The 24760-nt window shown below is 47.2% G+C and overlaps 1 protein-coding gene across 3 annotated transcripts in view; it reads left to right on the plus strand.

The window, feature by feature from the left end:
• The first annotated feature begins 13347 nt into the window (after positions 1–13347).
• Positions 13348–24760, plus strand: part of FAM20A (FAM20A golgi associated secretory pathway pseudokinase) — a 42430-nt gene continuing 31017 nt past the window's right edge. For all 3 annotated transcript variants that reach the window (XM_073312020.1, XM_073312021.1, XM_073312022.1), the window contains exon 1: positions 13348–13987. In XM_073312020.1, the coding sequence (XP_073168121.1) occupies positions 13659–13987 (329 nt within the window). In that variant the 5' untranslated portion in view covers positions 13348–13658. The remainder of the gene's footprint in view (positions 13988–24760) is intronic.

A 24760-nucleotide genomic window follows, 5' to 3' on the forward strand; every position in this document is an offset into this window, starting at 1 on the left:
AGGGGCAATAATCAGGGGCAATTTTTCTGATGTAACAGCCTCCCTTTACCAAGGGTAATTTGAACCTACAAAATTTATGCCCACAAATTTGCATGCAGATAGTTAGACCAGGCCTCCATCCTTCTTTGCTCTTTAACTATGGCTGCATGTGCAGGGGGGTTACATGGCAATACCTTGGGAAAACTGCAAAGATCATATGATTTCAGTGCAAAACTAAAAAAAACATCCCAGGTTCTCCCATAACTAAGCCCAGTTCATTCAAAAAGTTTGTAGACCTCAGCAAAGTCACTTGAACTTAGGGTGTGAGTTTTGCATTTGTGACAAAACACAGAAGCAGATGAATATCATTTTTTGCTGCAAAAATTATGCACAAATCTCCCTCTGTCACTTGGGTACCCGCTGGCTATTCCCACAAGACAGCCCTTCTCTGGTCAGAGAGAGAGTTTGCAGTCTGCAGAAGTTAAACGAGCAGCTCCTTCTAGGATTCTGGAATGTGAAATGGTAATACAGGCTCTATTCTCCTGTCAGATTGAAGATCTCTCCTTCAAGCAGGGCTACCAAGCCTTAGGAGCCAGCTGTCAAAACTAGAGGAAGGGGGGAAAAATCTGTTTATAACCCGGCATCAGATTGTCAGAACACCAACACAAAACAAAACAGGGTCACTTTTTAATAAAACCAGATGTCCCGACTAGGCATTTGAGAGTTTCCGTGTGGAAACATTTATGGTGAGTCTGGTCCAAATCCTTGTTACATTCCCTGTGGCAGCCTGTGGGCACAGTTAGATTACACAGCTCCAATAGACACTTTTAGCCCACTTGCCCGTATAAGGACGGATCACATGTTCGCAGCTGCTATTTGTTTAGAGTCAAAATCCTATCTCACAACCAAGAATAGGGTTATGGTGCCGAGCCCAGATCTGGCTGTGGCAGCCAGATGGGCATTAATCCACCACATTCTGCCCACATTTCCACAGCATAGACCAGTTCCAGCTGAGCTATTGACAGAGAAGTTACACAGGGCATTCAGTCCTTGCTGCCTCTGGCGAGTCTGCCAACTACTACCAGTTTGGGTGGGCTTTGTGGCATAGAAATTTGCTCCTAAAGAGCACTTTTCCTTGGATAACTATGATCTTGGTGAAGGGTGTCATTTTTTACCACTATAGTTATACTGGCACATCCAAAACCGTGGATGTTTTTTCTCCTTCCCATACTGGAATAACTATATAGGTAAGCACAAAAATACCCGTATAATAATAATTAGCTAATTAATAATACCTAGCTGTTACATAATGCTTTTATGCAGTAGATCTCGAAGCACTTTAAAAAGGAGGTCAGTGTCATCATCCCCATTTTAGAGATGGGGAAACCGAGGCACAAAGTGGGTTGCGTTGCTTTAAATATACCAGTATAGTTCAAATGGTCCAAATTAAGTGTGTAGACAAAGTCTTAGACTATCGAACAACCATACGGTGGTGATCAGAGCAGTGCAAATAGAGACTTTTCAGTTCACTGGAAATTCAGGGGGAGAGGGGAGGCATTTCAGGTTGATCCCAAAAAATTGAAATTTTTGGGAAATTGAAAAAAGTCCAACAAAAATCATGTCAGGTTGAATGAAACATTTTGTTTGACCTGAAACAAAATGTTTTATTTGGATTGTGAGCAATTGTTTACATTTTACATTTTTCTTTTTAAAAAAAAAAAGAAGTTGCTAAATAAGTAATTTTGAACCCAAAAAATCAATGTTTTGTTTGGAAAACGTCAGAACAAAATGTTTCAATATTTTCAAAGGGTTTTTTTTTTTAACTGAAACAATTTGGAAAAAATTGACACAAATTTGTGCAGTGTTTTGGTGTCACCAAAGCTGCATTTTTGGCTGAAAAAAGTTTCAGCCAAAAAATTTGCCCAGCTCCAGGAGTGACTTCCAGCCATTATCAACCTGTGATGGGTGGCAACTGGAGATGCATGCAACTAAAACCCACAGTTTGTCTGCTTCGGGAAAACAGAATTTTGGGTTTGTAAATCAGGACTGTCCTTTCCAGGGGATCAAGTCACAGATATCTGAGGAGTCGCAGGGAATGCCCAATTTAGTAAGAAATAGGGGAAGCCCTAGTGATGGCTGTGTTTATTTGGCTAATAGGAATTTTTATAGCAATGGCTACATCTGTAGAACCTGGAGAAGTCTGTAATTTCATGATGCTTATATTTCGCAAAATTATGTACTTCTCAGTAGAGCTTAAATATAGCCCACCAAAACATCATATATTAAAAGGAAAAAAACAGGTAACTCTCCTCTTCCAGAGAGCGTTGCCTCCTCCGGCTTTCCAAAAATTGTTGTCATTTCAAAGTGCGTGGCACAGGATATAGGACTCCTGCAAACCAAAAGAGCAGCAAAGAAATCAGAAAAGTGACAGATGATCTGGTAGCATGCATATTTATAAATCCTCCAGTTACAAGGCACAGCTCTGAACACAGTAAATTTTGCCATTCCACATTCCCAGGCTTTGCAGCCTCAGACCCAGACCTTTGACTATTCAACTTTGATCAGTGTAAATCATCTATGTGGGCAGGGTTAAAATAGCCATGTAAATATATTGTTCCAGGCAAAAGATTTTCTTTGTTTGAGGTCATCACACAGAGCCAGCTAATATAACTCTCCCACCACATGTACCTTTGAGCAATGCTTGTTAACAGAGGCAAATTTTCCTCCGCTTAAATCTAACCCCAAATACTAAGAGCTACCTGGATGTGTAGTGTTATGGTAATTAGTGCTGTGGTGACAACCCCTAGCGTTCTGCTCTGCTGGCAAACGGATGCTTGGTTATGCTCTCAAAACTGCGACATATCCTTTGTCCCATAACATGGTGTGCGGATGCTGCTCGGCCCTCCCACAAACCCTCCAGAGAAGGAAGAAAATAAAGGAGAAGGGGAGGAGGGAAGTATTTTAAGCACAATTCTGCTCCTGTTTTAAAGAATGGCTCGATTCCCTATGTCCTCATTGGGAAAACAATAGGGCCCTTATTGCTCATGAAAGACGCCTGATTGTCAGCCCTAGAAAACGGACAATAGGTGTAGTACAGACATCAGCAGGGCCACGTCTGCCCTCCCCAGCCCAATATGCTTCTACTCTGACCTTCAGTGGGACAGGAGCTCAGGCTCCTTGACCCTTCCAATCCTCGGTCTCTCAACTGATTCTGCCAAACAGGTGTCAGTTAGTGCTGATGGTGGTGGCTCTTGTGAACTGGATATTTGTCCTCTGCAAGGCTTTGGAGCTGTGCTCCGGCTCCGCTCCAGCTCCAGGCAAAAACCTGCAGCTCCACTGCTCCAGAGCTGCTCCACGCTCCAGCTCCAGGCTCCGCTACAAAGCCCTAGTCCTCTGAGCCAGGAGAGAGATCCACCAGCTCCTTTTGCCTCCTGCCTGCTGTCCTATGTAACGGTTTGCTGTCCTTGCAGACCTAGCCAGGAGGGTAAAGGCTGACTTATTCCATTACCAATCCCCTGTGCCATCTACGTATCCATGGAGCAGCAATTACTACCCATATTCAACATGAAATCTTGAAACAGCTGATTCAGTGCAGCATAGCCCTGCCCACTGAGCCCATCGAATGTCCAGTTGTTTTCAACTGAAATTCCAGAGGAAACTTGCAGCATTCTTGAGGGTACCGCACAATGGCTATCCTTTGCAAAGGAAAGTCAGGGGAAGTCTGTCTGTCCAGGGAAGAAGAAAAGGAGTACTTGTGGCACCTTAGAGACTAACCAATTTATTTGAGCATGAGCTTTCGTGAGCTACAGCTCACTTCATCAGATGTTTACCGTGGAAACTGCAGCAGACTTTATATACACACAGAAATCATGAAACAATACCTCCTCCCACCCCACTGTCCTGCTGGTAATAGCTTATCTAAAGTGATCAACAGGTGGGCCATTTCCAGCACAAATCCAGGTTTTCTCACCCTCCACCCCCCCACACAAATTCACTCTCCTGCTGGTGCTAGCCCATCCAAAGTGACAACTCTTTACATAATCAAGTCGGGCTATTTCCTGCATAGATCAAGGTTTTCTCACATCCCCCCCACCCCCATACACACACAAACTCACTCTCCTGCTGGTACTGAGAATGGTCAGTTTAGATGAGCTATTACCAGCAGGAGAGTGAGTTTGTGTGTGTATGGGGGTGGGGGGGATGTGAGAAAACCTTGATCTATGCAGGAAATAGCCCGACTTGATTATGTAAAGAGTTGTCACTTTGGATGGGCTAGCACCAGCAGGAGAGTGAATTTGTGTGGGGGGGTGGAGGGTGAGAAAACCTGGATTTGTGCTGGAAATGGCCCACCTGTTGATCACTTTAGATAAGCTATTACCAGCAGGACAGTGGGGTGGGAGGAGGTATTGTTTCATGATTTCTGTGTGTATATAAAGTCTGCTGCAGTTTCCACGGTAAACATCTGATGAAGTGAGCTGTAGCTCACGAAAGCTCATGCTCAAATAAATTGGTTAGTCTCTAAGGTGCCACAAGTACTCCTTTTCTTTTTGCGAATACAGACTAACACGGCTGTTCCTCTGAAACCTGTCCAGGGAAGGTGTCCAGTTCTCCCAAGGCAGGAGATAAAGTTGCAAGACAACTTCCCAAAACAACCAAGCGTGGAGCACACACAGAGCTGTAAAGCTGACATTTCCTGGTGCTTGACTTTGCAAACTAAATAATGTCATTTTTGTGGGTGTAAATACTGTCGATAAATGTTGGTTTGTAAAGGTACCTGTGGCTCTAGGGAATTGTCTAGATTAGAAAAAGTGATAGAGGTTAAGTAAGGGTTGATTAAATCACTCACGTTAGCTAACTCCAATCCAAGCTCAACCACTTTTCCTACCCTACGCAAACCTTTTGAGCAGATGTGAAGATAATACTTAACACCTCAAAGCACTTTGTAAACATCATCTAAATGAACCTCGCAGCTCTCTCCGGAAAGGCTGTGCAAGGAACCAGTGTCAGATCCTGGATTACAAAACTCAGGATTTCTTGCCTCCTACTCCAACCACACCTCTTTCTTTCTGATGCATAACCAATCCGAATTAGTGCAGAGGAACAGCCCAACACCGCCCTCCAGCCAAGAACACCTAAATCTCTCTCTAACAGCTCAGCCGGCTCCTCAGAAAGCAACAGAAACTAAGGGCTTGTCTGCACTTAAAACGCTGTGGCTGCTCCATAGTAACACTTCAGTGAAGACGCTACCTGCGCCGACAGCAGAGGTCGTCCCACCGGCGAAGGCAATCCACCTCCCCAAGAGGTCGATGGAAGAATTCTTCTGTCAATCTAGCGCTGTCCACACCAGGAGTTAGGTCAGCAGAGCTGTGTCTCTCGGGGGTGTGGATTTCAGTGTAGCCCAGCCGTAAGGCTTTGTCTACATGCAGCCATTGTACTGCTTGAATTACATCACTGTACTAAAACAGTACAACCAGTGGCTGCAGCTCTGCCAGGATAAATGTGCCCGTATAAAGTTCGGTGTGGCTTAGTCCAGTATGGGAAGGGAAATAAGCTCTAAGTCACCTCATGGTGTTTGTGCTACAGGTTGGGCCAGTATAACTGTGTCTGTAAAAATCACTCCCCGCTCTGCCAGAGTTATGCTGGCCAAAAACTGTGGGTAGACCAGGCCTTAAAGGGAAGAAAATATCTTGCACGTCCATCCCGATCGCTCCGGGCACCCTAGCAAACAGTGAGGAGTAAAAGGGCCTCCTGCCCTCCCTGTGTATCAGAACCGGAGATGGCTAGCAATCCTAGCGCCACGGATCTGTTTACCAGATAGTTTATAGGGCAGCAGCTGGCTGGATGCACCCTACTGAAAGCTTTAAGCATTAGGCTTTGGATCACACTCGTCGAAGAATGAGATGAGTTTAGAAAGCAACACAACGAAGATACATTCCTCGCTAATAAACCCAGCCTGTTGCATTCGTTTTCGAGGTCAGTGGTAAAATGTGCTTTCCTCCCAGGAAGAGGTGGTGACGTGTGATTATCTGGCCTTCTCTTTATAGGAGGCCAGGTTATGAGAATGACCGTTTCCCAAAGTGGTCAAAAAGGAGCAGCGGACACATCTGTGCTAAATCTGCTTTCCCCCTCGCTGCCAAATCCCTTGGTTGGAGGCTGTGGTTTAGTATCTGAGGTCACAGGCGGAACCCATGCCAGCAGTTTTATTTCCTGAACTCTAATTACAGCCTAAAAGGTCACACCAAAGGAAGAATGGCCAAGAGGAGCCCAGCCCAACACTGAAGAAGAGTTTCAGGAACCTCCTGGGAAGCTGAGAGCCCATGCAAGCCAAGTTCCCCAAAGCCACCGGACTCACTGAAACCATGTTGAGAACACGAGGGGTGTGGCAGGAACTATTATGACAGTGGATGAAAACTTGGCTGCGTGCTCATTTGAATGAGAAAAGCATTGAAAGCAGACAAGAATCTACATCATAGGCCCAGGGAAACAGGGAATGATTTAAACGGATAAGCTGCATGCCCGGAATGCCTTTGAACATGCTGGGTCTGTCCCAGTCAGGTTTAAACTGCTGGTTTTTGCCAATGTTTTAAAACCCCTTCTAATATATTTCCTCTGTTTTCCAGTCCTTGGAGGCTTTCTCCTCCTTTATCAAGCACAGGATCTTCATTTCAGAGTTTTATTTTGTTCGGATGTGGAATATTTTCTTTTTTCAACAGTGTTACATTTTACCAGCTAGTGCAGCTGTTAGAGCAAGGGGGCTGGCAGTCAGGACTCCTAGGTTCTGTTGTCTGTGCGGCCTTGAGTGACTCACTTAGCCTCCCTGTGCCTCAATTTCCCCATCTGTACCTACTTCCCCAAGAGGACGGGCGGGTTAATAGACCTTCTTCTGCTCCTGCTAAAATCAGTAGCAAAACTCCCACTGATATCAGTGGCCACAGATTGGGGTTCAGTGTTTTGAAGAGGGAAGGCCCCGTGTAAATGCTATGGGTCAGTCTCACTTTCATGCCTTTTTCTCCCTTGCCTGGCTATGCCCCCAAGACTCCATCAGTTGCTTACTATGGCTGTGTCTGCTCCTTTGCTGGGCCACATCTCTGGCTGACTTGGAAAGCAAAGGGGCTGAGGAAACAACCCAGGGTGGAAGAGCTGCTGCCACTGGCAGGAAATGCAGCGATGACATTGACATTACTCATTCATTTTATAGTCCAAGTTTCAGAAGAAGAATCAGACTTTGACCCCCAAGGCTATGCACTAACACACCTTAATGAAACACAGCAATTGACTCCAGCAAACAGCTTAGTCCATGGGGAAGGATGAGAGTGCTGAGTGGATTTCCCTCCTCTGTTTAGCATGAGCTCCAGCCAGAGATGAGAATTTTTCTGTAAGTGAAATAGCCTAAAACCACATTTAGAGTCAAATTTACTACTGGAGTAAGTGACTGCCACTCCCAGCTCTCGGTGTTTAAAGTGGTCAAATCTCCTCTGGCTTGCAGGGAAGTAAAATTCAAAGCCCGGCATGATTGCAAAGGGAAAAGGTACTGTGTAGGAGAAGGTCACAGGGTGCTGACAGTGGAAGATAGAATCCACTCCTCAGTCTGCAAGCTGGGGGCAGAACATGTTGGAAAAGCAATTCAGGTTCCTAGCAGTTTGTTTGGATGATTAAGCAAAGAGAGCTGATCTGGATGTTTGTTGTTAGAAAGTTTATTGACCATAAAGTGTGTCCTGCTTAGATAGATTGATAGTTAAACAGGGAATGCAGAACTCTGCCCCTTGATTTCCCCTTTATATTTTCTTTATAATGCTGATGTGGTGGCTCTGGGGTTTTATCCCAGGTCCGAATGAGGCAGACAGATAGAAGAGGGATCGTTACGGTCTCTTTCTTCTTTTTACAAACCTGATAATCTACTGGCTCAGACCCGGGTAATTTTTATACCATTCCTAATAAAGAGGAAAAGGAAGAAAAATTGTGTGTTGGGTGCATTTGTTCCAGAAGCATTTGCATTTTGGCAAACATGAGCCATCTCTGAGGAAGCTGATTTTTCAACCGATAGTGCATCAAATAATTCAAATTACATATTTATAGCTCCCAAATATTTTGTTTTGAGTTATGTATCTGGGACGGGGGGAGAGAGGGAGGGAAAGGGTTTTTTTACTATGACTTTAGCAATAACTTGCTAGTTGCTCTCTGAAATACCAAAGAAAGGCCGTCTCAGCGCAAGACGTTATTTACAATGGCTTTAAAGCTGTTAAGAGACTTTGTCTGAATGGGGATGTTTCCCCACAGCAGTTGTCTGCAGCAGGGGGACTCTTTTTCAGTCTTGAAATAGAAATAAGGCCAATTAACTGCTAATTCTAAGGGATACTGGGATTTTTGTAAAAATCTGTCAATTTCCTATCAAATCAGACTGTACAGTTTAATTTTAGGAACACGACCAGCCATTATGAGCACTTCTACATGGCAGGATGGTAGGTACTGCTTCACTTGAAGACAAGGTGACCTAAGTGCATGCTTAAAGTTAAGCACGTGTTTAGGTGCTTTCCGAAGTAAAGTTGGACATAAAACTCTGCTTTCCACCCTGGGAGCCATGTCGTGCAGTCCTGGCAGTTACTTAAGAAAATCTCCCATTGTCTTCGGATAATGTTGAACTATTTTGAATAATACAGCGCATGAGAGAGAAGGGGAGGGCCTGATCCTGATTCCATTAAAGTCAATGGCAAAACTCCCACTAACTTGGATGCATGTAGGATTGGGCCAAGATATAGCGACACTGAAGTCGATGGGCAGTTTTGCCTTCGTAAGCTCTGTCAGATGTGGCCCCGGCTTCCATTGAGTATGGTGTTACTGTTTGGTATGGAACATAGAGGTGAAACACTTACAAGTTAAACATTATCATAAGGTTTGCCCAACCTCTCCACCCTCAGGAAGGCCTGATCCTGCAGACACTTATACACATGCTTTACTTTAAGCATGTGAATGGCTACCCTGAAGTCAACGGGAATATTCATTTGCTTCAAGTTAAGCCTACGTGTCTGCAGGAGTGGGGCCTTCGAAGTTAGTAGACAAGCTCATTGAAATTTAGTTAAAAACCAGCTTTTGTGCATTCTACTGCCTGAATGCAACTACCTCTCCAGAGCCGGTATAACAGAGAAGGGAAAAGAGACTCCATAAAATTCAGTGGGAACTTTGTTTCCTAGATTTAATTTCCCCAGGAATTGCTTAGATACTATGGTGATGGGTGCTGTAAAAAACCTATAGCTAGCTAATGCCTGCTGTTTTTTATTTTGCATTCATCTGCTAAGGCAATGCATATGCAGATGTATGCTAAACATATTGGTCTTTACAGCTTACCAGGCAAACAATGCTGAACAAAAGGCTTTGTTTGCAAAAATCCAGGTAAAGCTAGTATTATGTGTGCATTGTTGAAATGTTCTGAACAATAGCATGAACAGTCATTTTTGTTCCAGTGTTTTAGTGACTGGCAATATCTAAATGGCAGAGGAAGCTCTGAGAGAGACTGCAGTGTGCGGGTTTACTCCAGCTTAATAGGGACTGAGACTCTTTTTGTTCATTTTTAATTAGACTAATTACAAAAATACGATCTCCACGTTGAGGATAAAAAAGATAAAGACATGGCCCTAGCTAATGTTCTGCTGATGTCATTGTTTAGAATTAGTGCCAAGAAAGAGAAAAGATGTAACACTGGGCCCGTGGAGAGATTAGTAATGGGGCAATAGCACCGAGAATTAAAAACGAATCCAGTGTTAACTCTGCTATTTGGATGGCATTTAGTCACAAGTTGCTCCTTAGGTCAGAGTGAGTCAGTAAGTGCCTTTTAAATACCGTAAATCCCTGAGCCGCGTTTTGCTGTTCAGACTCATTCAGGTTTGCTGGAATCCAGCTTGTCCTGGAATGGATTGGTTAATCCCTCCTTTTACAACACCTCTCAGGAATCGCAGAAACTTGCAGCTGGCTTAGAATGAAATCAATTTCGGGAAATAAGAACCTGGCACAGAGGCTGATCTTGGGAGGTGGCGATCCCCTCATCTTCTACTGATGTTGACAGACACATGACCAGAGCACTCTGAGTAGCCAACGATACTTGGACAGATTTGTACATTGCGGGCTACTTTAGCTGCTGTTTTACAGCTACTATCGCTCTACTCTGCCTCCGTGGTTCCCTTTTAATTTATCTAGAGCTAGAGAACCCTCCATAATGTACCCCTGCCCCCATCATAGACTGTCCTTATGATCTAGAAAATATAAATCAAGATCTTCTATGCCACTGCCAGGTTCTCTCTCCTTTAAATACACTAAAGGCCTGATCCAAAGCTCACTGAAGTCAATGAGTCTTTCCCTTGATGGCAGCAAGCTTTGAAGCAGACCCTAAACCAACACCTTCGAAAGCAGGGCCCCCTCTGAGTCAATCACTCTGCAAGTGTTAATTTAGCATGGCAAGACACAAATGCCAGGGCAGCAGCAGTGACTGACAACCTTTAAAATATAGATGAAAACCCAACTATTGTGCCTGTGGTTACCTGGGGTTAAATCTGGTTTAGATCATAAGTGAAACCAAGTTTAATGGTTTCATCTTACTCCCAAGAGGGCCCAAGGCTGCTGCATGCTCAGGCCCAGCTGACCGTCTCAGTGTAAAAATAATGAGGAGTCCAGTGGCCCCTTAAAGACTAACAGATTTATTTGGGCATAAGCTTTCGTGGGTAAAAAACCCACTTCCTCAGATGCATGGAGACTAATCGATAAGGCTAACATGGCTACCGCTCTGATACTTGGTCTCAGTGTAAGAGAACCAGGATTGTGGCAGATCACACACAAGTTGTTTTGTCAGTGCCACTAGATGGTATAGCCTTTACCTGCACTGTGACTAGCATTAGCAAACCCTTATTTTCACAAGAACTAATTAGTTCATGAGAACTAATTTCACTCATAGTTGGTGCCCTTGCTTGTCAGAATTCTTCAAAATCTATATACAGATTTTCCTGAAGAAAATGCTGAATTCTAGAAAAAATATCTGATAATCACGGAACTTTAAAGCAAATCCTCTTCAAATAACTCGAATCTCTTTAGATCGTGAATAAAAGAGAGTGCAGAGTAAAGGATCTCTTCTTTGGAAAGAGTGTAAAATGGCCCAGATCTTCCAAAGAACAAGAGAAGAGAGGAGAAATGGAAGATTTTTGCATTTCACTTATGCCTGTTTCCAAAGGAGAAAATGCTCTATGCTGCATAGGAGACTGAGGGTTGTGTGTCTCCCCAAGCATGTTGGGGGACAGATGGGCCTCTACGTTCTGGTAACTGTATGAATGGTTCACGTTTGATGGAGTAGTTGGGAAATACAGGTGTCAGGATAAATCAGGGCACACGTCTTGAGTATAAATCTTCCCAGAAGCTTAGAAGGAAAAAATAGAAAGGACCAGAATTTCCTCCTCTACCTGCCTAAAAATAAAGGGTGTTTTTATTGGGATAAAAGGGAGGGGAGGCATGGGGCTGCATTTTCATTCCATGTACAGTGTGTGGGGTGGACTCTGACAGCTATAACACTGGTGTAGAGCCTCAGTAACTCTATCAAAGTCGGTGGAGTTACACCAGTGTCACTGAGATCAGAATCTGGCCTCCTAATTTTGAAATGTTGGCCTCCTCCCAGCCCTAGTTTGGTGATGCACCACCTGAGTAACACAACTCAGGCAGTGCAGTACAGGTGAAGCAAAGAGACAGAACCACCTTTGCCCCCTCTGAATTCCCAAGCCTAGCCACAACTTAGAGCAGTCAAGGGGTTACTCTAAATTATGCCAGCCTTGAACGGCTGCCTATGGGCCACTTTGCCAGAATGCTGGGGCAGCACAGGAAGGCAATGTAAGGTTGCACTATAACCCCTACATTGGTGGATTCCCCATTCCCCCTCCCCATCTGGGTGTTGACAGCATATATGGTTAGGGTGCAGAATCAGAGCTTTCAGGTACAAAACACCCTAAAACACAGGCATGGAAAATCTGAGATAAGAATTCCTGCAGCCTCTTTGCAAAGTATCTTTTCCCTGCTATAGGGTAGAGTAGGGGTTAAAAATCATGATGCAGATTCTCAAGTGTTAGTTCCATTGAGGACAGTGTCTCCCACCTGTGGATCAGGCCACTGCACACATTAAACAAAAATCCCTCAGCTTTGTGAAAAATAAAACTTGTCAGTTTGCTTAAAAAAATAGAATTTTCCTTTCACCCTTTCTGCTGTTAATTTTTTGTTCACTCAGCTGGAACGATGAAACTAGCTCAGCCTTGTCACTCGCCCTTTTGTTTATATTCAGTCCCTCCTCTATTTCACTGCTGTGGGCTCAGGGTTAAGTAAGGTGATTCTCAACCATACTGGGGTCCCCAGCCAGGTTCCAGCAGGGACCCCTCCTTCTCATTTAGCAGTATGGGGACAGGCACTCTGCTCTTCTCAATTGCCATCTGGCTTCTGCAGGCTGCAGAGGTAAAGTTAAATCCAACCAACAACTTGTTTGGTTTATTGAAGGGTTTGAATTTAGATTTATAGCAAAATCCTTTAAAATAACCCCAAACCTACATTCTGAGCAGTAAGTGTGGCCATTTCATCCTGCTTACCTAAATTCCACCTGCAGCTTCAGCTGAATGTCCTGACTCTGATTCCCTGACCTCACCTACTCCAGTGTAAGGGCCTGGCCCAAAAAACAATCCCTAGTCAGGAAGGGCGCCTAAGCATGTGATTACCCATAAGCACCTGTTGCAGCGCCATTGAAACACGTCCCCTTAAATAAAGGGTTATGTGCTTTTCTGAATCAGGGCCAAAATCGGGAGTAACTAGGATGAAGCTTAACTTCCAGAGGGTGCTTAAGTCTTTGACGCATGCAGCACCTTAATCAGCTACCCACTCCCGCCTCAGCGGTGGCTGCCTTTTGGTGAAAGATGAAATGATTCCTATAGACTGTGGGGTGTAGAAACCCTGCCAGGGTTGATGGGCAAAGGAAACCAGGACCTGAGAAGGGAAATGCAGTGACCACTGCAGCTGGGGCTGCAGGAGCTAGTGTCCTTAGTTCCATCCTTGGCAGCTCAGGGATGAAAGGCAGTGCCTGGAGGCCAGCTCCTACTCCTGTACGAACACAGGCCAGGAGAGGGGTCCATCCCTCTGCGCCCAGACCCCTGGAGAGCCCCAAGGGCCTGACGCGCACCCGGCTCCAGGGCATTTCCGCAGCATCCCACGGCGGGGTTCGGGCTTCAGTGGGCGCTCGGGATGGGCGAGTCCGGGCTGCTGCAATGGAGGGGGGAGCTGGCAGGTGATCAGGGCTGGGTGGAGGGGGTGGTTAGCGCCTAATACCTCCCCCTGGAGCGGCGCCACACGCGCTCCGGGCACCGCTGCCCGGGGGTGGCTGGGTCGGGGGAGGTCTGGCAAGGTGCGGGCTGCGCGGCAGCTCTCCCAGCGGCTCCGGCAGCGGGCTGGGCTCCCGCGCTCCGGCTGGCGGCGGCGGGTCCGGGTGTGAACCAGAGACGCTCGCCGGGCGCTCACCTGCTGCCGCCGAGCCGCCAGCCCGGAGCCGCCCTGCGGCGGGCTGCCCCGCTCCCAGCCCTGCCCCTCGGGGAGCGCCTCCGCCACTAGCCCCCTGCCCCGGCGCCCGAGCCCGATCCCTGGCGGGGCTCCCCCGGCCCCGCTGCGCCGCGCGGGCCATGCCCTGGATCCGGCGGGACCGGCCGCTCATCCTGCTGCTGCTCGGGGCGCTGCTCAGCGCCGACCTCTACTTCCACCTCTGGCCCGAAGTGCGGCGGCAGCTTGCGGGGGCCGCGCCGGGCTGCCCCTGCCTCCGGGCGCCGCGCCCCGCGCTGCCCCCTTCGCCGGCGGCCGCCTCCCCGAGCGCCCGGGGCTCCAAGCTGCGGCGGCTCTTCGCTCACCCGCTCTACCGCGCCCCGGAGCAGCCGCCGCGGGGGCCGGAGGAGACGCTGCTCAGCCGGCAGGAGGCGGTGCGCTACTACCGCCGGAAGATGGTCCGCTGGAACAGGTGCGTCCCGCCCGGGTCCCCTCCCCGCCGGGGGCAGGCTCCTAGCTCGTCCCGGACACCCCCCGGGGACAGCCGCCTCCTCCCCTCCCCAACCCTGGGTGTCCCCATGCCGGGTTCCTGCCCACCCCCCCCCCCGTGCCAGGCTGCTGCTTCTCCCCAGCCCCGCGGGAGCGCGGGTGCCCCTGCCCACCCCATACCCCGGATACCCACCCGGCCCCCATTCCCTGCCCGTGGAGCTAGGGCCCCCACACACACACACACATACACTGTGTGTCTTGCTTCCCGGGGGCATCTGCTTTGCTCTCCGGTTGGTCTCTCCAGTTCTCCAGGCTTCTCAGCTCCCTCAGTCCCTGCCACCCTGTCCCCATTGACTGTCTCTGCGGGATGCCCCATCTTCACTGCAGACCCATGTTCGCCCTCCGCTTAGGCAGAGAAGTGTCAGAGGCCAGACGGAGACCTCCCCCGGCCCATTGCACAGCTGGCCTCACTGTTCTCTGTGATAGGGGCTGGGTGGTTTCCTGCAGGACCATTCTCCAGCTTTGTTCCGAGGGCCTGTCCCAGGCTTTCCTTTCTCCAGGCAGCCTGTGAGATCATCCCACTCGATCTGGGTGGCTCTTCTCTAACTTCTCTGGTCTGATCTCTTGAGGCAAAACACAGCGCTGGCCCAGGCTTACTTGGGCAGGTGGGTGACAACCAAGCACTGTCCGTGGTGAGTGAGGCTGGGCTGAATCTACTAGACAAGTTAACTCATTTTCAGGGCTTTTGATTTATAGGCTGGGATTGCGGTCCATACCGCATGAGGCCCCAAGGCCTGTAATGGCCCCTATCAAAGGTTGGCAGTGGGGAACTGGCCCTGGGATCTGCCACACCAGAAGTACAGCCACACTGGTGCTGGGTGCCTTGACTGACACTGTTGCTGTATACCCACCAGAAAACACCTAGCCAGCAGCCGGAGTGTGGGCCAGAAGTGAACAGCCCCTCCTCTAGGGATCCTCCAGAGCAGGAACTGTGGGGAAAGATTCCAGGGCAGGACGGAGGAATCAGGCTGCATGGACAGTCCATGACGGAGGAGAGGCCTGGATGCGGCCCTAGGTTGAAAAGGGTTCCCCTCTCACAGATTCCTGTGATCCATAAGGTTGGGAGTAGGAGGAGCCTCCAAATTTACAGGAAAACTCCCCCGGGCTTCCTTTCCCCTAGCTCCCTGGGAGGGGTGAGCTGGCCCATTCATGCAGCCTCTCAACACAGCTGGGCTGGAGGAGATGAGTTTTATTATCACCATCCCTGTTTTGCAGAGGGCATTGCAGAAGCCCAGCAAAGGGCTGATTTTTGAAAGGTGCTGAATGCCTCTGGCTCCCACTAACTGTGGGGTGCTCAAGGCCTTTGGAAACCAAGTTGTAAATATCTTGCCCAAGACCAGACAGGCCAGTCTGTGGCAAAGCAGGGAAGGCTCTGACCCAGGTTTCCTGACTCCCAGAAGACCTGCCCCACCCTCCTAGCCCATCAACAGTCCCACAGAGCAACAGTCACACTGCAGCTTCATCCTTAGCAAGCAGGACAATTGAAATGACGACGACTGTGGCTGGGACAGCGCCTAGTTCTATGAATTCCCTTTTATGTCTCTAGGACAGAGTAGGTGGAGCAGGGATCCGGAGAGGGCCCTCGCAAGGAAAATAGGTAATTGCCTCTTCTAAAAAAAACAGCCAGCATACAAAACAAATTGTGTCAGAGGGAGGCTGTGTGCCAAAGTGTGCTGAGAAGATAACCTTTGTAAATGCAGTGATTGTGCTTGTTTAGCTACTTACCTGCAACCTTTAAACCACAGGGGTCACTTTTTCTGCTTGACTTTTCTACCGGACGTATGTTGGCACTGCAGCCAAAATCATCCTCACAGACCTGCCTGCCTCTCTGTTTTGAGCATGTGCTCTAAACCGTGCCGCTTACGTGTCACAATTTCGTACATTTTTTTTTTTTTTAACAAGCAATGATCTTGGATCCAGAAGATCAATGGGAGCTTGTGACCTTGCTCTGGCTCAGCACTGCAAACTGTACGTCTATATAACCACTGGGATGTAATAGTAGAATTAAACAAGCCCGTCACTTATCATAAGGGCCCGATCCTGCTGTCCCCGCTGGAGTCAATGGCAACAGACCCATTGACTTCAGTGGGAGTGGAGCCCAGTTGCATTGTTATAACAATATCCAGCAGCAGAGAGCAAAGGTATGAAGGCTTGTAGCGCTCCTCGATAGTAGTAGAGAGGTGCCCTTTTCACCCTTCTGAGTTGTTGTTTAAACAGCATCAAATAAAAATAACAGGGTGCTACACAAACTTGACTCCAGAGATGAATACGGAAAACAAAATTAAATGGTGCTTGAGCAGAATCCGAACTGTGTGATGAGCCTGCTCCCACGGAGCCTTTTCCCAAAGGATCTCAAAGCGCTTCAGAGACGTTAGTTAACAATGCCTCCCGCTTCCCTTTGCATGTTCCTTCTGCTCAGTTTACACACAGGCAAACTGAGGCGCTCAGAGGCGAAGTGACCATGTCAGTGGCAGAGCGGGGAATAACGCCTGGTGTGCTCACTGCTGATACTTCTCGAGAAGCACTCCCCTGTTCTAACCATTAGACTACGCTCCCTCCCTCCGAGATACTCTGGGCCCAATTCCAGCCCCAGCGGGTGCAAGTCCCAGGGAAGCTAATCGGCGAAGTGCCCACATATGTTGGCGCTGAATTTGTCCTTTTGTCCTTGCATGGCACATTTGCCTGTAATAGTGCCCCTTGCCATGGTCTATGACAATACACCATGCGACGCTGCATCAACACACCTTTTCTCTCATGCTGTGTTCCTCCATGCTACACTCTGGGTCCCGTCTCAGAAGACTGAGGAAGCCACCTCTTTGTTATCACTGCAGCCCCAACCATTTTCCTGTGGCCCGCAATTTTTCTGGACCATTGGAAGCTACTGCCCTCCCCCTCTGTCCACCCACTTGCTGTCACGGCAAGAAAGCCTGGCCCTCGCTGGAAAGGAATTGCAGCAACACATCCGGGCAGGCTTTCAGAAGTGACAGTTGTGGAGAGAAAGGCAGGGGGAGTAAACTGGCAGCCGTGTACACTGCGTGCTGTGTACAGCAGTTTGTGAGGAGGAAGAGAGGAAAGAGGGGGTGTGGGCAGGAAGAGCGAGGAGTTGGGGAAGGAGAAAGTACAGGGAAGGAGTTGAGTTAGCGCGTGAGGCGAGCTGGTGGGGAATTTTCTAACAAACCATTTTTACGCTGGAAAATGCTGATTCATCGCCACTGAAACGGCTCCCACGAAAGGGGCAGGTTTGCCAAAACTACAAAATCTGGAACATTCTTGGGGAGAAAAGTTTTGAAATGGTTAAAATGCCCTGGTTTGAAACATTTGGAAAATGAAACATTTTGTTTTCTTGTTGGAAATGACTTTTCTGTTTGAAATTTGAGTTTATTTATACTAAAATATAAAAGTTAAAAATGTTGAAAAGTCAAAATTGAGACAAAATGCTTTGAAAAAAGAAAAGGAGGACTTGTGGCACCTTAGAGACTAACCAATTTATTTGAGCATAAGCTTTGAGTGGCCCAAGGGGATTTTCTTTCAGACTATAAGTTCATGGAAAATGTTGAGCTTTCAATATGGGGGCCTGCTTAAGGATGAGAAAAAATTTCAAAGTCTCAAAATTTCTCGTGGGGCAGGAGACCAGTTTCTGGCAGCGGCTAGGGGGGACCTTGTATTCTGGAGAACGCCAGTCATATGGCGTAAATGGGAACCACTCAGCTGGAGAGTGAAAATCGTTCTTGATGTTCCCTCTAGAGATGCAGCTTATTCTATGTCATGCTACCAGTCCTAAGATGTTCAGATCAAAGAAGATCACATGAGAAAGGGGGTCAATTGCCTTTAGCTAATGCTCAGTGAATGGTTATCCTTATCACGAAACCAACACCCAGTTCAGCCTCATTAACAGGTCCTGGGCTGGAGATACACAGGCTCTGAAGCTGCTCTTTCCTGAGCTGCTCATAATTCATGCTTGCTATCTAATTTATACCCAAGATAAACTACCAGACCTGCTCCTACTTTACACTTTAAGAGCAAAAGCATAAACCCTTGCAAAGTGTTTTAAAAATCTCCACACACTACTACATAGATCCTAGCAAGCACCACTTCCTTCCACCCGCTAAGTCTGCTGTGAGGGAAATCCAAACCTTTGCACTCTGGTTCCATGGGGTGTTTCAAGCTCCTGGAGCTTGAATGGAGTCTAGCTACTGCCTCATTCTCGGGGTCCTTACATGCACTCTCAGGGTGTTGGAACTCGCTCTCCAGCTACCTAGCCCCTCTGGGTGCAGCACTGATCCTTCAGACTCCCCAGTACTTAAACACACCCCCTCTTCCAGACCTCCACCCCAAAGGTGCAAAGCTTCTGGTTTACTGTTTAACTCTCTCAGGGGCAAGCAGTACTTGTGAAGCAGTCAACACACACACACACGCTTTGCCCAATCTAACACCTTTATGCTCTTTTATATTTAAAGCACAGAAGAGTATGGATCGTACAAAACTATAAACACTAAACGCATGGCCCTGCCTCAGTTTCCTCACCACTCTTTAAGCTGGAGTCTGGGTCTTTTGGATTTGCCAGAGTCCTTGGGACCATCTGGGATCAGGAATAGGGCAGGAGGGTCCTGCCCATATCAGGTTAACCTCTCCCTCCTGGACTGGAGAATATGCCCCCCCACCCCCCCGAAGTTAGCAGATCAGCCTCTACCCTTGTAAAATCTTCAGCCCCCTACCCTCCCATGTCAGGTGACATCCTTGCCAGGTTCCCCATCTGAACACAAACCCCTCCCAGGTGACTTTGTTGCCAAGGTGACTTAGCCCCTGCTAAACCAGTTCTTCTGGACAGGGACCAGTCCTTTGTCAAGCGTGAACTGATTTCCAACAATTGGGTACTTAAGAGCCAAATCCCCTCTATGGTTGTTCTTTTGCCACCAGTCTGGAATTTTCAACCCATCCTGGAGGCAAACAGACCATAGAGAAGGCAAGAGGCTGCCCATTCACAGTGGAGTGTGCAGCCTGACCCAGACCTATGGGGTTCATAACCTCACACAGAATTCATCAGTTGTACAGACATAGTCCCACTCCTTCACATTACAACAACCAGTTTGTTGTAACTAACTGGCCCTGGGCCAGAGATTAGATTCACAAAAGCATTTGTTATCTGTAGATCAATGGGAGTCATGCTGAATTGGGTCCAAGATCACTCCCAGAATGACAGTTTATAGCCCCGCCTTTGAGTGGCAGAGTCTGAGAGTTTCTTAGCTCCTGTGCAATCTCCCTCACCTAATCTAGTCAGGCCAGCCCCCGGGCCTCGGGTAGTTTTCAGGCCTACATTGCCATTGCTAACACAGTCTCCTGCTGCATAAGTGATCACATGGGTCCACAGAACCACAGTTACAGAAGCTCAGAATAACAGATGACCCAGGTATTCACTCCAGTCCTGTCACCTCCAACACTATGGACTCGCCTGGGCTTGCTACCTTTGACAAATGCACTTGGCTTGCACACATAGGGTGAGATTTTTCAAAAGTGCCTATACAATTTTAGAGCCTTAGTCCCATTTTCAAAAGTGATTTAGGCACTTCAGTACTGAAGTCCCATTAATTTTCAATAAGATTTAGGCTCCTAAGGCCCGAATCCTCAAAGTTATTTAAGCACCTGTTGATTTCAATGGGAGTTAGGCACTTAAATACGTTTGAGGACATGCCTAAGAGTGAGAACAGAGAAGTACTTAAATCGGTTAGACACCTAACTCCTATTGAAAACCAATGGCACTTAGACACCTAACTCATTTAAGCACATTTGACAATCCCACTAAATCACTTTTGACAAAGGAACTTAGGGTCCTAAATCATTTAGGCTCAGATTTTTTACTTTATTGTTTTTATATAAAATGTAAACACATAACAAAAGAAAACATATATAAATACATGCACAAGATGGACATACCATATAAATAAAACCATTCAGTGTTCATTAGGTGTAAAACCAAGGGAGGAGGGGAACAAATCAAAAATAAGCAAACACCTGAATCTGTAGAAGTCATAGACAGGATCATAGAATCTCAGGGTTGGAAGGGACCTCAGGAGATCATCTAGTCCAACCCCCTGCTCAAAGCAGGACCAATCCCCAATTTTTGCCCCAGATCCCTAAACGGCCCCCTCAAGGATTGAACTCACAACCCTGGGTTTAGCAGGCCAAAGCTCAAACCACTGAGCTATCCCTCCATGCAGGGCATCAATTTTTTAAAGCGACTAACTAGATAACTGAAAACACAGGCTCCAATTTTTAAAGGTATTTAGGCATTAACTAATTTAATTTAGGCATTTAGATTCAATGTTGCAGCACCAAACTGACTTAGGAGACTAAATCTCATTTTCAAAAGGGATTTAGGCATTTAGGAGCCAAAATCCCATTGACAGTAGATGTTATTTAGATTCCTAAGTGCGTCCATTACTTTTGGAAGTGAGATGTAGGCACCTAAAGCAGGTAGGCATTACAATGCTGAGTGCAGAAACCTCTACGTACCTTTAAAAATCTGGGCCTTCAGCATTCTTGAACATTTCAAGCCCAGTCTCTTTGTGCAAATACTATCTCTTGCTTGCTTTTCAGGGTAGCTTGCTGCCCAATCCCAGATTCTTTCATAAGCGCCACGACAATGTGCTTTGAGCTAGGTGGTTTGAATGATGTTTCAAAAGATGCCATCTTCTTAAAGAAGCCCTTCCTGTTTGCAGATCAGATCAATCATACTGGGGTTGTGTTGCCCCCTAACTTGCAGTCAGAGTTGATCAGAACATTTCAATGTTGATGAAAAATGGAAACAAAGATTCGTGGAGGTTTTTTTTGAGTGTGTTTTCCAGTCAACTCTGCTTTTACGTGCAGACATCTGTAAGTCTCTGGATGTTAGTGCATACATTAGACACTGGAATAATCTCTCAGGCAGTAGAAGTCCCACTGAATCACACTCATATACAACAGTACTGAGGACCATATAAGCGCCTACATAGGTCTGAGACATAAAATTAGACAGGACAAAGGAGTAGAAAATACCCTGTAGGGGAGAGTCTTGTGTTGGCAGAGGGATGGATTAGATCAGTGCTTCTCAAGCTTTCTGATGTGGGGGACCGGCAAATTTTTTTCCCGATGTGCACACAGACCGGCAGCCGATGGCTCGCGGACCAGCAGCGGTCCACGGACCACCACTTTGAGTAGCACTGGATTAGATCACCTAGTGGAGCTTTCATTTCTTTCACTTTTTGTTCTAGGCTTACAGTAAGCCTTATCCTTATCCTGTGTTTTAAATTCCTGCATGGTGTGCAGTGCATTAGATACCAGGAGATGTCACCAGTTGGGTGAGAAGCAACACAGCCTTTCCTCTTGTGCAGTCCCCCTGATGGCAACATGTGGCATTGAATGGCATAGTTCTGCTGGAGGTATAGGTCAATGCTGACTTTGAGCCCCTTGGTCAATGACGTTGTAGCGGGGCACCTCTCACTCCCACAGTGCTTTGGGTAATATCGGCCTTCCCCTGTGCATTGACATCACTGTTGTCTCAGCACAAGTTCACTTCAGGCAGTTATGCCTTGTGAGTGTGGGCCCTGGGCAATGCTAGAAGCTGGTGTCTGAGCTCCAGGGGAGAGCTGCAGAAAACAAGAGTTAGTGCTTGGCTCCCTTCACCGGCTCTGGCCTTTTGCTGTTTCATACTCGGGCGCCTTATCCTTATCCTTCCAGGCCCTGCATAATCTCAACTATGTCTCTCTCTCTGCACTTGTTTCCTTCTACTCCACCTCTCCCTTCCGATGTCTTCCCCGCCCACATCTCCATACTGCTCTGACACGTCCCCATCTCACGCTTGGCTTATTATTATTCATCATGTGTATTACCACAGCACCTCGGAGCCCTAGGCATGGACCGGGATCCCGTTGCACTAGGCACTGTACAAACACAGAACCAAAGGACAGTCCTCACACGTTCATGCTGTACCCTAGTCTCGCTACCAACTCCCCAGTCCTTGTCCCCCAAGCACCCTCTTCAAATCGCTCCTTTAAAAACTTTTGCCTTCCAGAAAGCCTCCAGCCCTTGCGTGCCTCTCCACAGCCTCCCATGCCTGAGGTCTGGTCTTGGAGGCAGGGCACCTGTGGTACTCTCTGTGTAGAAGTTACAAAGAGCCGGTAACGGACACTCTTTGTAAATCATCCGGTTGACTGAATAGATCCCCAGTCCATTATCTCTTTGAATGGCTGAGATCTTTCCAGAGTGAGGAAAAGCAAGCTATGAAAACAGGGGACCATCAGCGGGTGTAGTCCCATTGAAGTCAATGGAATAACACCATTTTATACCAGCTGAAGATCTCATCCACGATGTTTAGGGAGTGGGTAGCAAACAAGGGAGGGAAGGGGGTCATAGAGAAATGTGCCATGCACAGATTGCTTCCCCCGAATTCTGTCTGAGATGGACACCTAGCCACATGTGAACAACCTTGATCATGTAACAAACCACAGCAAAACATTAGTGTAAGTGACGTGTTGATTAGGGGATGAGGAAAGGATCCTATTTTCTTCCTCTTGGTGGATACTCAATGCATTTTCTTTTGTTGAGAAACGTTTTGGGGTGAAAAGAGGCTGAATCTGCTTTTCCTGCAGCTTTGGACGCTGCTGGTATAAAAGACACTTCACGGAGCGCCCATGTAAACGCCAGGATGTGCAGTGTGTAGCTGGCTCTTGAGGCTCTTGTACAAGTGATCACTTTGCTGTTGGACTTCAGCAGAGATCAACATATTTCTGCTCTGGTTTACTTGTAAAGCAGTTTATTAACTTTCAACCACCAAGTTCTGCTGCAGAGGCTTTGGGGGGACTATGTTGTTCCTTGTGCACAGTCAGACACTGTGCTGAAGGTCACAGAGCATGTCGCCTATAACACCAAGGCTGACATTGTTCTCTGGTGAACTGAAATAAAAGGAACTCCCAGTGTTTCCAGTCTTTCTCCTTTGAGCTGCATCTGGTTACCACTCCATGTCATTGTCTATCACTTCTTGTAAACGCATAGCTCAGTATGTACATAGTTGTGGCCTATGTTCTGCCCTCATCCCTGTACTAGGCCTGATTCTCCACTTCATTACTTCAGCATTACACTGATGTAACAACGGAGCTTCCGCATTGCATTGCAGCGGAAAATCAGACTCACTTCCTCCGGATAAACACATGTGAGAGACATGGTTTGATTCTGACCTCATTCATTCCAGAATTTAACTTCGTTGAAGTCAGTGGAGTTACTTGGATTTACGCTGATGTGAGCAACGCTGGAGTCTGACCACATGTGTCAGTAGAATAGATGAGAAAATATGATGAAGACAGCACGGGCAGAACACTGAGCTCAGAGCGGATGAGAAAGAAGCTCGGGGCAATTGGTGCGACTATTGGTGTAAACCAGAGCTAGATCTCAAGTTTAAAGAACAGAAAACAGACATGAGAGGAAATCTTGTCCAGTGGTTCGGGCATTAGCATAAGACTTGTGACACCTGGGGTCAAGTCCTGCGCCACCACAGACTTTCTGTGTGGCCAAGTCACTTAGGCTAGATTTCTGAAGGTATTTAGGTGTTTCAAGGCGTAACTGATTTAGGATGCTAAAGCTCATTTGCAAAAGAGCTTTAGCACTTAGGAGCCTAAATCCTATTGACATTTGATGGGATTTTGGCACTGAAAAACCTAAATCCCTTTTGAAAAGGAGATTTAGGTTCCTAAATGAGTTAGGCCTTGCAATGCTGAGCACAGCAACACCTAAATACCTTTAGAAATCTGAGCCCGAGGCACTCTGTGCTTCAGTTTCCCCTTTATAAACTGGTGATCCTGCCACTTTCCTATCACACTGGGAAAGACTGCCAGACTCCAGAGACCATGGTAATGAGGGCCAGATACTTATCTTAAGTAGAAAAAGATTCTCAGAGACCACGGCACAGCATAGTACTCTTCAGACTGGAAACTTGTTACTGTGCTGGTGAGACCTTCTTTATTTTTTTCCAGTGGCAAACAATACCTGGCATATGCTAGTCACATCGCTCAGTGCCTTATTGGAAGGTGCTCAGATATCACGAGGATGAACGTGGCAGAAACTGATTAGCATAGAGAAGCAGCCTGAAGCATTTTCTGTGCAAGTTAACAGACTAGTCCAGAGCCATGCAGGTCAGTGGACTATACTGTAGCGATGTCAATAAATATTTACTTAGCAGAGCTAGTTTTTGAGAGTCCTGAATTCTCCACTGCTGCCCTCGGGCTTGTCAGTTAAACCTATATTTTCATAAGTGGTCTGTAATTTGGATACCTCCATTATGTGATGCCTGTTGTCAGTAGCTACCGGTGTGGTGCTCTTCTCTTGTTCGATGATGATAACAGTCGGCTGCGTGCGTGTTCCCTCTGTGTGCTGCCCCAGCTCTGCGCAGATCGCTGACACAGCAGACCCCGAGAGAACCCCCAAAGACCACAGACTCCAATAATGTACAAAGGCACCCGGCCAGGTTTATTGTCAAACGAAGCACAGGAATAGTTTCCTATAGACTCTACAGGGCATACTACGAATATGTGCCCCCGGCAATGGACACAGCTCAGCCAGGGGCGGGACACTCCACTGCCCCTTAGGCTGGACGACAATGTGCCCTTCCAGACCTAGTCTTCTACAGGTGAAGAACAGATTACTCATCCCTCCTGATGTATTGAGGTGC

The sequence above is a fragment of the Lepidochelys kempii genome, chromosome 14, assembly GCF_965140285.1.
Source record: "Lepidochelys kempii isolate rLepKem1 chromosome 14, rLepKem1.hap1, whole genome shotgun sequence".
NCBI classification, from domain to species: domain Eukaryota; kingdom Metazoa; phylum Chordata; order Testudines; family Cheloniidae; genus Lepidochelys; species Lepidochelys kempii.